Here is a 15,167-nt window from a genome sequence, read left to right as displayed (position 1 = left end):
TAATATCTACCTTGTATGAAGTTGAGGGTGAATGAAATGAAAAAATGCATGTGAAACTTTGAAAACTGAGCTTCGTGTATGCCCAGTGTGCAGTGGTCACAGCACTGCAATATTTCCAGCCCCTTGTGCTTTTCTAGAAGCTTCCTGCTTCCACTTGAGGAGATCAAGTCTACTCTGCCCTGCCCCCACCCACGTGAACCAACCCGAAGGTCCTTGTGAATGACTGGGTGAACAGAGGAGTAGTCTAGATGTGTCAGAAGTGGTGCTTCTCCAAGGCTAGGTCATATAAAAGGAAATACATCTCCTGCGTGGCGCCCTCCCTCCCGCCCCCTGATCTCCACGTGCCTTCGACACCCTGAACCACGTTAGAAGTCCGCCACCCTGAAGCCGCCCCACTAGAGAGACCACACAGTTGAAGATGTCCCAGGACTGCCCGCTGTGGTAGCCTTTGAGTGCCCCCCCAGCTGAGCCCTGCCCACATTGCAGAATTTTGAGCAAATAAATGGTTGTTTTTTGCTGCTAAGCTTTGGGGTCCCGAGCACAACCTGCTTCTCTGCCTTATGTTCCACTGCCCTCCAACCTCCGTGCTCTCTCTCCTTCTCACTCCCTGTTCAACTGACAAGTTCAACTGACTTGTCACCTGCTTTTCCCGTCTCCTTTAGACCAATAGAACCATCCATACAGCCCATAATTTTGATGTTTATTATATACAGTATTGTCAGCCATTCTGGTCTTTCTGTCCTGACTGTGAGCATGGAGGGGGAAGGCAGGTACAGCATCTTAATTTTCTTTCCACCTTCCATTTAACACAACATAAATACACTGAACTAGTTAGTGAGCATGTGCTACATGTCAGTGTATTCCCAGTGCAAACTGTTTATATCATGAGTTATGTGTGGTGCTGTGTACACTCTTTGCACCCTGGAAATTCCACAAGACCGGCTGCTGCACATGGTCTCCACCAGATTGTGGTGAGCAGCATTTCTCCAGCCCTGTGTCTCCAAGGCATCAGCTCTGTTACCCCTCGTAAGAGTCCCCTGGTCTGTTTGCATCTGCCATCTTGCTGCCATGGCCACTCTCATCTCAGCCCTGCTGTGGGGTCCCAGGGTTTGGAGGTTATCAAAGGGAGAGTCCAAAGACATTTTCTGCTATGATCTCACAACACTGGGGATAACCCTCCTGGCCCTGCCCCTGGGAGAAATGCCAACTCCTCAATCCACAGTGGTGCCTTTGAGGACTCTCTATAGACACACAGTTAGACGTGAGGCTCTTCTTGGTGACCGCCCGGTTGATCCTCACCACACCCACCACTTCTCAGTGTATTGACCCCAGGCAAGGAAGGGTGCAGGGCTCTGAAAAGACCCAATGCCCACAGAGCATCAGGACAGATGGCCCACTGTAGTGGAATAATCCATTGCATGACCTTGGATAGTAACACAGTCAATAAGAAAAGAATGTTTTGCCAAGAGAATTAATTGTTTTGTGATTCGAAGGCGAGTCACTGAAATAAGTCTATGTGACCAAGGTGGTTGCTAGACTCCCGTCTCAGTAAAACATTCTCATAAGATTTTACTGCTCCCTTCAAGGCTATTCCTTGAGATAAAAGAAAGGAATGTTGTGGGAACTATAGAAGCAATAGCAGTTAATGCCTTTTGATATTGTATTGTTATTAAGCTATCACACAGATGTATTACATGTATTCTTAAAGGTTATGCTTGACATTATGTCAATTTCTAAGTAAACAAGCTTTTTGAAATCTTGTGAATAAAAATAAGACACAGCACGAACTCGGTGCCATTTGCCTAAGCAAGCAGTGGTTCTTTGCTGGTTCACGAATATTTTGTCTGCTAATCTCTCTCTCTGCGCCCCGACTCACAACAACAACCCACTCTGCCCAAATTGTACTAAGAGGGTGCAGGAGGGCCCAGCTCTCCTCTGGCTTAGCTGGCATTTCACTATGACAGTGGGGAGCTCTGGCCAGGTAGCTCAGTTGGTTAGAACATCATCCTCATATGCCAAGGTTGTGGGTTCGGTCCCTGGTCAGGTCACTTACAAGAGTCAACCAATGAATGCACAAATAAGTGGAACAACGAATCAACGGTTTTCTCTCTCTCTCTCTTTCTCGCTCTCTCCCCCTCCTTGTCCCGCTCTGAAAAATCAATAATAAAATATAAATAAATAAATAAATAAATAAATAAATAAATAAAATTATCACGACAGTGGGAAAGTACCCCAGTATTCTGTTCTGGTTTCTCCCACCTGAGAAAGAAAACTCATGATAGCCGTCCCTAGACCATGGTAACAGCACAGAAAACATACTTAGGCTCTTTAGAAAGTAGGCATTATGCACAGGGTGAGAAATATTATTAAGCAGATCTCACATTTATCACCCACTCAATGAATGCCCACAATTACTCTGCAGAAAACAGATGTGGGTGGTGATATCTTTTGTTTGTCACTAGAAGCCTCACACAGTGGGTTTTCACCTTCCCCTGAGGACACTGATGTTCCTGACTGACAGGCATGAATGGCTGTCCGTGGCTGCCTCTATCTGCCGTGCCTTGCCTCTTGCTGAGGACGGATGTACATCAGTAGCACATGCCTGACAGGCTGTGACATGTGTCCACGCTTGAGTTTGTGAATTCAGCGTTGAATGATGTAGCAGAGGAGAAAAATGGGGAATGGGGATTTTATTTACTAAGATATAAACTATTATGTACCATATAAACTATTGACATCTAAAAATTTTAACTCAAAAATTTGAATTATTGACACAATAAAGAAATAAAGATATTTATGGTTACTGCCTCCAACTACCTTTCTACCAAATAAAATCATATTGAGAACGTAAACAGACCCATGAGAGAAGAGGGCAGGAAAGTGCGTGGGTCCTGGGTAGAGCCCCTCTCAGTGGTCTTCTGGAAGGGCCAGGACGGGACAGCAGATGGCCCTGATTGGCAGGAGAGGAGCTCTCAGAGAGAGCAGAGGGGGGAAAGGTCAGTCTGAGCTTCTAAATGTGTCCCAGCTGTGAGACCGCCCCATGCACACTGCATGGATCCTCCGTCTGTTCTCACCAGGGCAGTTGTCCACACCACCACCTCGGGACTGGGGGTTGCAGGACACGCTGGGCACCATCAGCCACATTCTCCGCAAATGCTGAGGATGGTAAGGTCTTAATAGATCTTTCCAGAGACCCTGGCATATGTGCCCCAACAAGGATGAGCAAGGACAAAGTTCTTTCTTGCACGTATTTTGAGACCTCATTTAGACTTAAACATGGAGGCCGCATGATACACTGTCGTGCGAAATCCGGTGTTCAGTCAGCTGAGCTACGCTGCCACTTCCTTGGGTAAGTGTGGAACTTGGATCATTGCTTTCTTTCCCTGCATCTCTCTGTACTTGCTGTCCTGAGGACCAAATGCAGTGACTGATGTAAAGTGCCTGGCACACAGTAGGGGTTCAGTTCACCTCAGTCCCTCCTCCCCTCTCTTCAGGGCAGGAATGGCCCGAGCAACCAGTACCTTCTGGCTTGCCTGCAGCATCTGAAATGCGCTGGGCACATAATTAATTTTTAGCAATAACCTGGTAAGTGGTTCACAAACTGGGCTTCTGTTTACAAGCAATTCTGAAAGCTAACTATTTGTAAAAACCTGTTAGACTGCAAAATGAAAGTGATAGGGACAAGGGAAGGATAAATGCCACCAACAGCCTGGACAAAGCCAGACTAGCACTGAGTCGGATCACAGCAGGAAAACGTGTTTTCCTCTAGGCCAAAGGCTAGGACGTTGGATGGGAAACCAGCCCTTGGTTAGAGAGCTGGCAGGTTTTCTGGATTGAAACAGGGCAAGCCAGGCCAGGCTGGGCCTGAGCCATCAGCTGGGCCAGGGTACTGTCAAGTTCCTGGGGTCCCAACGCCATCATGACATTAACTACCAATTTGTGCTTGGACAGGCTGTTATGATGCACTTGAAGGAGGTTGGGGACAGACAGCGCCTGGCCAACCCTGACATAGATGGCAAAATGTGGCCTCTTTCTTAACAGAAAAACTGAACACCTCCCAGGTTCCCCTGCTCGTAGCTCTAACTCCTGGGAAAGTGCTGTGAGAGGCTGGGTGGCAGCAAAGACACACACCCTCGATTTCCATCAATTCCCCTCTTCCATACAAAGCAGTACTTACAGGGGCTACGGAGCGAGATATGCTGGTGGAGGCATCTCTCTAGGATCTGTTGTTGAATGAAAAAAAGCAAGTCGTATGAAATAGCATGATCTTATTTTTAAAATTAATATTCACTCATCTATATCTATATACCTATTTGGTTATATACAATTGTTAAAAATGGTTACTAACAAGGATTTGGAGGAGGGAGTGTCTTCTATTTTATATACTTTTATATCTTTTTTTTTAATAACAAGTGTGAATTATTTGCAATTTTTATATTTTGTTTTTTTTTAAATTCCTTTTTCACTTGCATATTTTAAAATAATATTTTAGTTTCCCTGAAAACGTTACTGCACATGCAACAAGAAGCTTGGGATAATTCACATTTAGCTCAGGTTTTAACGAGCATCTATTCTGGGTAAGACCATGTTCCTTCCCAGAGAGGTGAGCTGACAGCCACATGTGTAGTTTACTGTGACAGGAAGCAGCCTGTGGCTAGGACTGGCATGGAGGCCATGACACTCGGAGCTGGCATTGGTGGAGGGCCTACTGTGCGCAGGCACATTACAACTCTTCTCTCGTCAGATCCTGAGGATTGGCGCATCCAGTCATCAAATGCTCCAGCACCTATGGTGCCCACCAGGTCCAATTAAGGCTTTCATCTAACTAAAAAACAAAGACATCTCTGAATGAGATTTTGAGGTCTTAGGACATGTCCGTCTGAGAAAAACAAGAGCGGGACCCCAGCCGGAAAGCAGGCCCTGTGGTGGTGTCTGGCTGAGTCCCTCCTCTCCACGCTGCCTGCCAGGTGTGCCCTGTGTTAATAAACAGTCAAGTGGCTCTAAGTCAGATCTACATCTTACAAATAAACCAGAGGCTTTGACGTCCAGTGCAGGCCATCTGCTGGAAATACCCCATTTCCAAAAAGAGCCTCAAGAATGTTATATAAAAAATTTTATTTTCAATTAGCCATTTGCCTATCAATTCTCTTTAGAATTATTAAAGACAAAAGCAAGCAAATAAGCCACTAAAAATAAAAACTAAGGGACCTGGTCGGCTGGCTCAGTGCTCAGTGGTAGAGTGTCAGCCTGGTGTTTGGATATCCCGGGTTCGATTCCTAGTCAGGGCACACAGGAAAAGTGACCATCTGCTTGTCTACCCCTCCCCCTCTGGTTTCTCTCTCTCTCTTCTCCTCCTGCAGCCATGGCTTGATTGGTTTGAGTGCATTGGCCCTGGGTGCTGAGGATGGCTCAGTGGATCTGCCACCTCAGGTGCTAAAAATAGCTGAGTTGCTCTCCCCAGATGGGCAGAGCATTGGCCCCAGACAGGGGTTGCCAAGTGGATCCTGGTTGGGGCGCATGCAGGAATCTGTCTATCTCCCCTCCTCTCACTTGGAAAAGAAGGAAAAAAAGAACTGAGGAAAGTCAAGAGTAGGGGTCCCCAAACTACGGCCCGCGGGCCGCATGTGGCCCCCTGAGGCCATTTAGCCGGCCTCCACCGCACTTCCGGAAGGGGCACCTCTTTCATTGGTGGTCAGTGAGAGGAGCATAGTTCCCATTGAAATACTGGTCAGTTTGTTGATTTAAATTTACTTGTTCTTTATTTAAAATATTGTATTTGTTCCCGTTCTGTTTCTTTTACTTTAAAATAAGATATGTGCAGTGTGCATAGGGATTTGTTCATAGTTTTTTTTATAGTCCGGCCCTCCAACAGTCTGAGGGACAGTGAACTGGCCCCCTGTGTAAAAAGTTTGGGGACCCCAGGTCAAGAGTGTGCATGGAGAGAACGGGGACTTAGAAATGAGCGGGTCTGGAAAGGTGAGCTGGCCTGGTTCAGACAGGAGAGCCAAGTGTGTGCCGCACTTCTCCTAAGCCTGTTTCCTCATCTGGAACTCAGGGGTGAGGATGTATGATGCAGACCTTGGGGGTTGTTAAAGGGAAGCGATATTCCAAAACCAATTCAATAAATGTTAGCCCCTCCCTCCCTCCAACAGTCAGAGGGGTGAAACTAATCTGGATGCCAAGTTATGTATGGCCAGTTTCTAGCAACAGGACTAGGATTCACATCAAGACTTTGGGAAGAACCACCTTTTGACAGAAATCCATACCAGATGTGAGGGCCTCGTCCCAGGCTCCATATGGGAAGTGTTGGAGGTGACACACTGGTCCAGAGAACACAGGCCACCTGGGGACAGGGCCAGTGAAGGAAGCACAAGGGACACACATGGTCGTGCTTGATAAAAGGGCAACAGAAACAAAAGAACAGCAACATTCTTTAATGACAGAACTATTTTATTTCATCATCATAGAACTTTGTAAGAAAGGAACTTCAGAACTGCAGTCACTTCTCATTTTAGAAGTTACTCCTGAGAAGGAAGGGCCCAGGTGGTTCACAAGGCATTGCTACTCCCTGTAATTCACGGAGGTCCCAGCAGAAGACCTCAGGACAGGGGCCAGCACTCCATCAGGGCACAGCCACAAGTGGCTAGCACTTGGAAGAACTGCACAGAACTGCTGGGGACGTGATTTCTCGCCTGCGGTGTACAAGGAGCCAAGAGAAAGGCCAGCTCTCAGGGCGCCTCATGCAAGCCGCAAGTGCTGGCTCAGGGCAGGGAGATGGCAGAAGTGGACACCAGCTTGGAAGGGGCCTCAGCAGACCACTAAGGACAATGAGGTCTTCCAGCTGTTTTCCTGGAGCAGTCCTGGGAGGTGGAGGCTGGAGAGCAGCCAAGTTTGTCCTTTGCGCTACATGAGTCACATATGCGTGCATGCAGAGACCTGGGGGGTCCCGGCAGAGAACGCCTTTGGGTAGAAGGCAGGACATGAGAACCCAAGCAGATAGGAGCCTGAGCTCTGCTGTCTCCCAGCACCTACTACCCGCCTTTCACTGCAAGTGCATAGGCTCTGCGTCCTGGGCTTACGTACCTCGCCATCTTTTGCACATTACACTCTCTGCTGAAAGAGGCATAATCAGAGAATAAACGGAGGGTACCTCCTCCTACCCAGCAGTGGCTCCTTGGGAGGTCAGCCTCCTCAGGAGCCTTCACTTCAGGGCTATTACAATGTTTTCTTTTCTGCCGCTTCACTCACTCAGGTTCCCACCTGAATTTGCAACCCCTTGCTGCCAAAGACCCCCACCCCCACCCCATTTCCTGGGACCTTAAGACACAAGGCAGTTACATCCTCCATGTCCATCTTGGGGCACAGACATGCCGGACTCCAGCCCAGACTCTGGGCCCAGGCTGCTAGGGTTAATTCCTGAGTGACAGTGGTCACCGGCAGACTCTGAACCCAGGAATCCCAAACGGGGAAACTCAGAAGAGATCAAAGTGATGGTGTCCCCAGGCCCAGCCTCCCTGAGTTTCCCCTTCCCTTGTGTGCAGGGCTGGAGCGGGTGGGCAGCCAGCGCCAGCAGTCTGGATGACTCATTTCCTTCTCAGCAGCAAGAGCGTGTGTCGGTGTAAGCGAGGCCCGCAAGGGGGGTCCTGGGGCCTCGGGCAGCAAACAGTGAGCAATGAAAGGAAATGACATTCAACAAACATTCATGGAGCACCCAGTACGCAAATTCTTTGGAAAAGAAAAGAGCAAGCATGAGGGAGAGAAGACCGGTTTCATCCATTTATTATATACAATATTAAGGCACAAGTTTAAGCAGCAAAGAACAGGAATATCTTTGGCTAACCAACAGTATCGGTACTTTCTGGGGGACACACACTGTGTTCTTGGACTCCCCCCGCTCTGTACACAGACCCACCCAGCTGTGCAGCTCGGCACCCCCTCCCACACACAGACCAGCAGACTCAGGTGCCAAAATGTTACACCCGAGTCTGCTGCAGAGCGCGCAGCACACGGCCACCAGGCACAGCGCCACCCACACGGCAGGCGGGAAGCACGGTGTCAGGCCGCGCTGGCCGAGGTCGCTGCAAGCACCTGCCCTTCTACACAGAATTTCACAGATTCTGTAAGTGCCTCGCTGAGGAGGAGGGTCCACTGTCACTCCACAAAAGGGGGGGGGGGAATCTTAACTCAAAGAAAACCACTGTGCATACATCTGCTTACATTCTGTTTTTGTAATAAATACTTACAGGTGTCTGTCTATATGTGAACAGAATCCTAGGCAAAAATCACATGTAAACACACCACTGGGCATCAAAACTTCTGGAGCTGACACAAGAAAATGCCATATATGTACTTCAATATACTGAGGACAATATTTTAATTGTGTAAGGAAGCAAAGTTTCATGGCAAACACCTCACTCAGAGAATAACGTGACAATAACATGCACTAGGTATAATGCGGCTTTCCAAGCGTCCCTACTGGAGGTTTAAACTAATAAATATGCACTTACGTCTGTGTGTATGCAGACGTGAACACTTACAAGGCATGGCAAGAGGGCAGATTTTAAAAAATGAATCCACTAGAAGTTTACAAGTACAACTGATAACTGTCCTCCCTAGAAGTGGTTACTTTAAGAGGCTCTTGGAATCCAAAGACTCACTCCAAGGAACATCTTAGGGGTCTTTCTTTTCTTTTAAAGGTAAAATGGTGTGACTTACCTTAATCACACATCTTTATTTATCCAACTGAGCAAATGATTTGGGATTATTTCCAAACTTAAGTCCATCTTCAAAGGATGAAGATTTTTCATGTATAAGCATAGTCAAACGGACATGCTGGGCCCCAAAGGCCCCTCTACTAGAGGTGTTCACAGAACCGTTCCTGCGCGGGCAGCCGGCAGTGGTCAGCGCGGAGTCTCCCAAGGGGCACTTTTAAGGAAGGTGAGGTGAGACGGAACACTGGGGTCTCCTGGATATTTAGAGATGAAACTCGACACGCACCTTACAGTCATATCTCACATGTGTGCACTCGCATATGCATGTCTGCATACCATCAAACTACTAAACGAGGAAAAGGTATGCTACTTTAAAGAAAGAGAAACAAACCCTGCTCATTGGTTCCAGAAAAAATCCACTTACTGAAATGCTGACTTTACATGCTCCTAGCTGAGTAGCGTCTGGTAACTTCTTAATTACTCTGCCCATCCCCCATGGAGCCACACATCAGAGGCAAACCCATTAAACGCTCTGATGAATTAACCAGAAAAAAGGAAAGGAAGACCAGCATTTATAAAGCACAGACCATGGTTGCCTCAGGTTTGGGGATGTGAAGAAGCCAGCTGTGGGCTGGATGCTCTGGCTATTCAAAGTCTTTACCGCTTAAGAACATTCGGGGGCTCCCACTCGCCATGACTGAGGTACTCCTCTGCTCAGCAGGGCAGGGTCACTGGGAGCGCAGAGAAGCACGCCCCACGGGCGCCAGTGCAGACAGGGAGCAGGACTTCAGATTGGAAATTCACCCCTCTGCCCAGCATAGCTCCCTGCAGTACAGGTGTGAGCTCTCCGCCCGGAAACCTTTAAGCACCAATCTATTCTTCACTCTTCCTGGAAACCCAGCCTCACCTGACACCTGTGTTCACATCAGTCTCCAGGACTCAGGGGGTGGCTGCCAGGGAGGACCAAGGACGCAGTCCATCAGAGCTCGGCACAAGGCACCTCAGCCGCTGCAGCCTGAGGGCACAGGTGGCTGAGGGCAAGCCCCGGAGTGAAAGGTGGGACTGATGGGCTTCTCTGCAGGGGGTGTCCTCACAGCCTCTTCCCTGAGCAACAGAACCACGGAATGGTTCAAGTTCAAAACTCGTTTGGAGTAACTGTCTTGATAGCCAACTCAAGCCCTGTGCAGTCAAGTTCACACATGATCTCCAAAGAGTAAGCTCGGCAGGACTGAAGAGAGGAGGCCCCATCACTTTCTGGCCTCCAAGCAGAGCCCTGGGAGGGACGTGGCAGCCCTGTCTTGCATGCCTGCTTGGAACAGGCTGAAATCAACACTCTCATCAGCTACCAACCTCTGGAAAGCAGAAGAAAAACTGAGAGAGGAAAATGCACGTGCACTGAATTTAGCTGCTAGCATCCGGCAACACCTCGTCCATGTAACGCCCCGTGTAGCACACAGAACAACACATTCAAAGAGGAAGCAGAATTACTCTGGCCCGTCTTCACAAAAGCCAAAGCCTTCGATCTTCATGCTGCTAAGACCTACAAGTTCCATCATCAGACATCACCAGGAACTCCTAAAGAAGTCTAGGCCTTTGAACAACGCAAAAGTTTTTTAGATGGATTTTGTAGCCATGCTTATAATAAAACACATCGATTTCCCTCTATGCCTGGTGTTTATGGGCAATTCTAGGAGCTCTGGGTCTAGTCCTATTTCTTAGCTCCCGAGTGAGTGAGGCAGCCGTGTGCGCATGAGCACACCACAGACAGGGTGGGAGAGGGGGCCAAGATGTGGCACCGACAGATAGCTATGATGCTGTCAGAGGCAGTCCGGCCTGTGACGAAGGCACACTCCTCTCCAGACCCATGGTTCAGACTTGGCTTGTCCTGGATGCGAGGTTTTGGGGAGGGGCTTAACCTCCTGAAGTCCGTTTCCTCCTGTGAAATATGGAGAGTAAGCTTGCCCTTGCTCCCAGGTGACTTGAGGACTCATCAAGAGGTACTTACCATAGTAAGTAGTGCTCGCATACGGTCAGCACTAAAAACCAGAGCTATTATTTTTTTCTGAAAATCAAATGAGATAACATTGTAAACTGTCCAGAATGCAGAGCCGGTGCTCAGGATCGGCAATATCTTTCTCCTACACGCAAGCAAGGCTTCGAGAGAGTTATAAAAATCAAGTACAGGAGCCCTGGCTTGGCAGGAAATCTCCCATAAAAGAAGAGTGCTTAAAGCTCTAGATCCCTTTTCTTAGGAAAGAGTCTTAGCAGGTTAGAAGAAAGAGAAGACTGACAGAGACCACCGCATAACTGAAACATGCTGGGTCATGCCCGTGCCTGTATTCTGACAGTGAACGCGCCCGGCAACTCGGGGACGGAGGACAGCGTGCCAGCCTTGTGCTGAAGACAAGGTCTCGGGGACACTGGGCTGTCTCGCCCTCACCCACTTCTAGGAGATACAGCCCGAGTTTGGGGTGGCCCAGACGTTCGCAGGGGTGGGGGCTGGCAGAGGCGACTTGCCCTATCTCTAGATACTGTTTTTCCTTCCTGATGGGTGGGGGAGTTTCAAAATATCCTTAAGAGAGTCAGTTGCCATCTACTGAACCTACTGAGTGATGAGAACAGAGGTTGTAAGGGGACCCTCTGCCCCAGGCACAGCAATCCTTTTCTTACGAACGGGTCCTCCTTCTCCCCACATACCAGGGAGCCGCTGGTTTCCCAGGCTGCACAATACTCGGTGATGCTTAACCTGGGCCCAAGGAAGCGACAAGCAGGAAGCCCCGTGCCCACGGAAGAGCAGGTCAGGAGACAGTTCCGGCTCACTGTGTCACACTGGGCGGTGAGGTCCCCTCTGGGCCAAGCACTGGTTTCCTCCCTCTCCCTCCAGCCTACGTTTCTGTCCTGCTTCAACCTCCTCAGTTTGGGAGGCTATCCCTCCACCGGGATAAACTGTGAAGACCAACCTCAACAGAAGCTACCCAAGCACCAAGTCCTGGGCAGTGTGGCCTCCAGGCTTCATTTAGGTAGTCTTGGGCCAGGGCTTTCCTTTCTCTCTGTAAATAAGCATGAGGAGAACGGCCGGGAACGGCACGCCTCTGGCTGACCTGGAGGGGGCCTGCAAGACCACCTGCCGCCCGGTCAGTGGCTCTCTCTTCCGGCCCAGCACCTCCTGGACTTGTCAGGAAGCCTCTCGCTGGAGGAGCTAGCGTGAACCGTCACACACAGGGTAAGGGCCCGTCACCTCCCTCACTCCTGGCTCTTTAACATGGTGTTTCCATCTTACTTTGGATAACTTGCCTCAAACTGAAACCTTGAAAAAGGCAGACCAAACTGTATAGTACTGGCAGCAAGTCCGGGACAGACAAAAACTTAACACACATGTGCTGACAGTCACAGAAGTCTGCGTTCTCATCCATAACGACCAGAGAAGTGAGGGGTAGGCGTGTGAGCCACAGATACTAGGAAGTGTGCACGGTGCCTGGTGAGGTTCTGGGTGCCACTCAGGCAATGTCATTCGTTCCCTAGAGTGCCGTCCGGAAAGTCTCACCCCAGCAGAGCAACGGGGAGGAAATGCCAAACTCTATGCAAAAGAGCTGATGCAAGAGAAAGGGCCGTGACCTCAATGCAAGGTCCGTGCCTCGTCCAAGCTCACCTAGTTCACGGTCGGAAGGGGATTAACAGCTGCAACCCAACTGCCCAAAGGTGGAGGGAGCAGCCGGAAGCCAGCCTACGGCTCTGTCCCCCTGGTCACTACTGAACACAGCAGGAATGCTGACAGTTCAGATACTGCTCTAGTAAATCCCAGACCTATTCTGCCATGTCTTATTTAAAAATGAAAAAAGAAAAAAAAAACAAACAAAAAAACCCAAGGGGGACAGGAAAATGAAAGAGAATAAAGCAAAGACAGATGAAGTCAGGGAAGTTAGGGTGAGCACCAAGATCATGATGCTCCTCCTCTGTTCAGAAAACACTGCAGAATCCGCAAGAGCCACGTAGCCCATAATCTCCTGAAAAACCCAAGCCACGCAGGTAATTAGATGAGGGCCACATTTTAAATTCCGTCACCCCCTGACATTTCATCTCATTGCCACGCCCACCCACGTTCCCAGGACACCCCATGGATGGCACAGGTGACATTACATTATGCCCAGACGGGCTCTCAGATATTTCTAGAAGGTTCTTCTTAAACAAAAAGATGCTAAGAGGCAAGGAGAGTGGGGGAATTCCAAGGAAGATTCATTTTCAGGTTTTTCTGTTTATAACCAGAAAATGGGTATACACAGACCCTCCCCATGACATACATTTTCTGTACAATGAAAAATCCCATTTCCTATATCTTCTTTGTTTCCAAACCTACATGCATCATCTCTCTTCCACCGTATGCACTAAAACTCCATAGCGTTCTCGTCATCTTCATTCATGTAGGTCTCCTAATTTTTTTTAAAACTTTTATTAAAAAAAATATTCTTACTAATCTGAAATCTTTATCAGTTCAAAGCAATCCTGACTTTCCATCGACAACCTTCCTGATCGTCCTTCTTGACCATCCTGCTCCCTCTTTGCCACGTTCCTCGCTTGTTCTGAAATTCACCAGGGACGCGGCTGTTAGATGAGCACTTCCATCATCTCCCCGTCGGGAAACTCGGGCTTGTGGAGCAAGCTGCTGACCCGGCCTTTGTGGTCAGGTGACTTCCCGTGGCCCGGAGAGTTGTCTGCCAAACAGAAGGGAAACATCAGCAGCCCGTCCCTCAGGAAGGGTGCAGGTCTCACCAGGTCTCTAAAAGGGCACCGTTTCAAATACCACAACTCACCACCGGTGTATGTAGGAAAAGCCACATAACTGGCCATGGTGGAGCCAGGTGCTTTTCACACATTCCCTGCCTTCCTTAAAAAAAGTACATTCCAGAAACTAATCTAAAAAAATAAATAAAAATTAAAAAAGAAAATGCTGTATATATTGTCTGTTTTGTCAGATGAAAATAAAGAACTCCTTTGAAATAGTTAATTTATGACCCCAATAATCCCATCTACTCAAAATAATTCCTGAAAAGAGCTATCCCCGTGACTAAGATTGTCCCCAAGACAAAGCCAAGTCCATTCTTTTCCTGGACACTTCTGGACTCATCACAAATTCACTCCTCCCAAGCTGTCTTCTCTGAAATGTTTTAAAGTGGCTCCTTAGCACCGGTTGGAGGAGGGCTGTGCCAGAAGTTCCCTCCTCTTTAGTCAGGAGGCGCTCCCGACCCCGAATCCTGAACAACTAAGGCTACATCTATGTACGCCATACCCCCGACGCACTGGTGCGGGCTCCCCAGCGCCCCTCAGAGCACGTCCATTGCAACCCTTCTAGGAAAGGGCTGGTTACAAAGTATACATTAAGAGGCACACTCACTGCCTTGTGGTGGTGCTGTGGATAGAATGTCAGACTGGGACGTAAAGGACCCAGGTTCAAAACCCCGAGGAAGCTGGCTTGAGTGCGGGCTCATCCGGCTTGAGCACAGGGTTACTGGCTTAAGCATGGGATCACAGACATAACCTTATGGTCGCTGGTTTGAGTCCAAAAATCACTGGCTTAAAGTCCAAGGTCATTGGCTTGAACCCAAGATCACTGGCTTGAGCAAGGGGTCACTTGCTCTGCTGTAGCCCCTCAGTCTAGGCACATATGAGAAAGCAATCAGTGAACAACTAAGGAGCTGCAATGAAGAATTGATGCTTCTCATCTCTCTTCCTTCCTGTCTATTCCTGTCTGTCCCTCTCTCTCTCTGTCACACACACACACAAAAAAGAGGGCACACTTAAGTTGTATACTCCTTTAAACAGTAATAAATTAGGAGTTCTACATGCCTTTTATTCCTATAAGAGCACACACAACCACGTGCATTAGGGTATCCATAATCATAAAAAAATTACCCCACAAAGTGAGAGCTGATGGGTGGCCCTGTTCCCTCCCCAGCCCAACAGAAGGCCCCCTCTCTCAGGCCAGAGAACACTCCAGTTTCCTAGGTGGTAACAGGAGACTGGAACTTCTTACCCAGCTTCTCTGCTGCGCCCTTGGCCACTGGGTGTTTCAGGACCGGGCTGTTGGAAGGGGTCATGCTCAGTCTGCCGCGGTTGGGCAAGGATGCCATGTTGGGCCAGAAGAGTTCAGTGCTCTTATCCGTCTGGGTGCTGCTGTCCTTGCTACCCGTCTTGGCGTGGGCGCTGCCGGCCAGCGTGGTGGCCGCAGTAGGGGGCAGCGCTGCAGCCGGTGGGGTGGCCAGCAGGGGGCCGGCAGCCTGCTCATGGTTCTCCTTCCCCAGCAGCAGTCCTGAGGGCCGAAAGACAGCTTTTCAAGGCCATTCTTTAATATGAAAGGAGGAAAAGGACTCTCCTGGGAGACCATTTCCTGTTTGACTGTGGACTGTCCTATTCATTCATTCACTCACCAAATGCATTTAGAAGCATTTATTATGTGTCAGA

General features: G+C 48.8%; 1 protein-coding gene across 8 annotated transcripts in view; it reads right to left on the bottom strand.

Annotated features, from left to right (window-relative positions):
- Positions 1-11,387: 11,387 nt before the first annotated feature.
- AMOTL1 (angiomotin like 1) overlaps positions 11,388-15,167 on the bottom strand; it is a 169,376-nt gene continuing 165,596 nt past the window's right edge. For all 8 annotated transcript variants that reach the window (XM_066370842.1, XM_066370851.1, XM_066370860.1 and 5 more), the window contains 2 exons: positions 14,740-15,015; positions 11,388-13,420 (listed from right to left, as the gene is read on the bottom strand). In XM_066370842.1, the coding sequence (XP_066226939.1) occupies positions 13,314-13,420; positions 14,740-15,015 (383 nt within the window). In that variant the 3' untranslated portion in view covers positions 11,388-13,313. The remainder of the gene's footprint in view (positions 13,421-14,739; positions 15,016-15,167) is intronic.

Source organism: Saccopteryx leptura, chromosome 1, assembly GCF_036850995.1.
Source record: "Saccopteryx leptura isolate mSacLep1 chromosome 1, mSacLep1_pri_phased_curated, whole genome shotgun sequence".
Taxonomy (NCBI): domain Eukaryota; kingdom Metazoa; phylum Chordata; class Mammalia; order Chiroptera; family Emballonuridae; genus Saccopteryx; species Saccopteryx leptura.
This window is presented reverse-complemented; position numbering and strand designations above follow the sequence as displayed.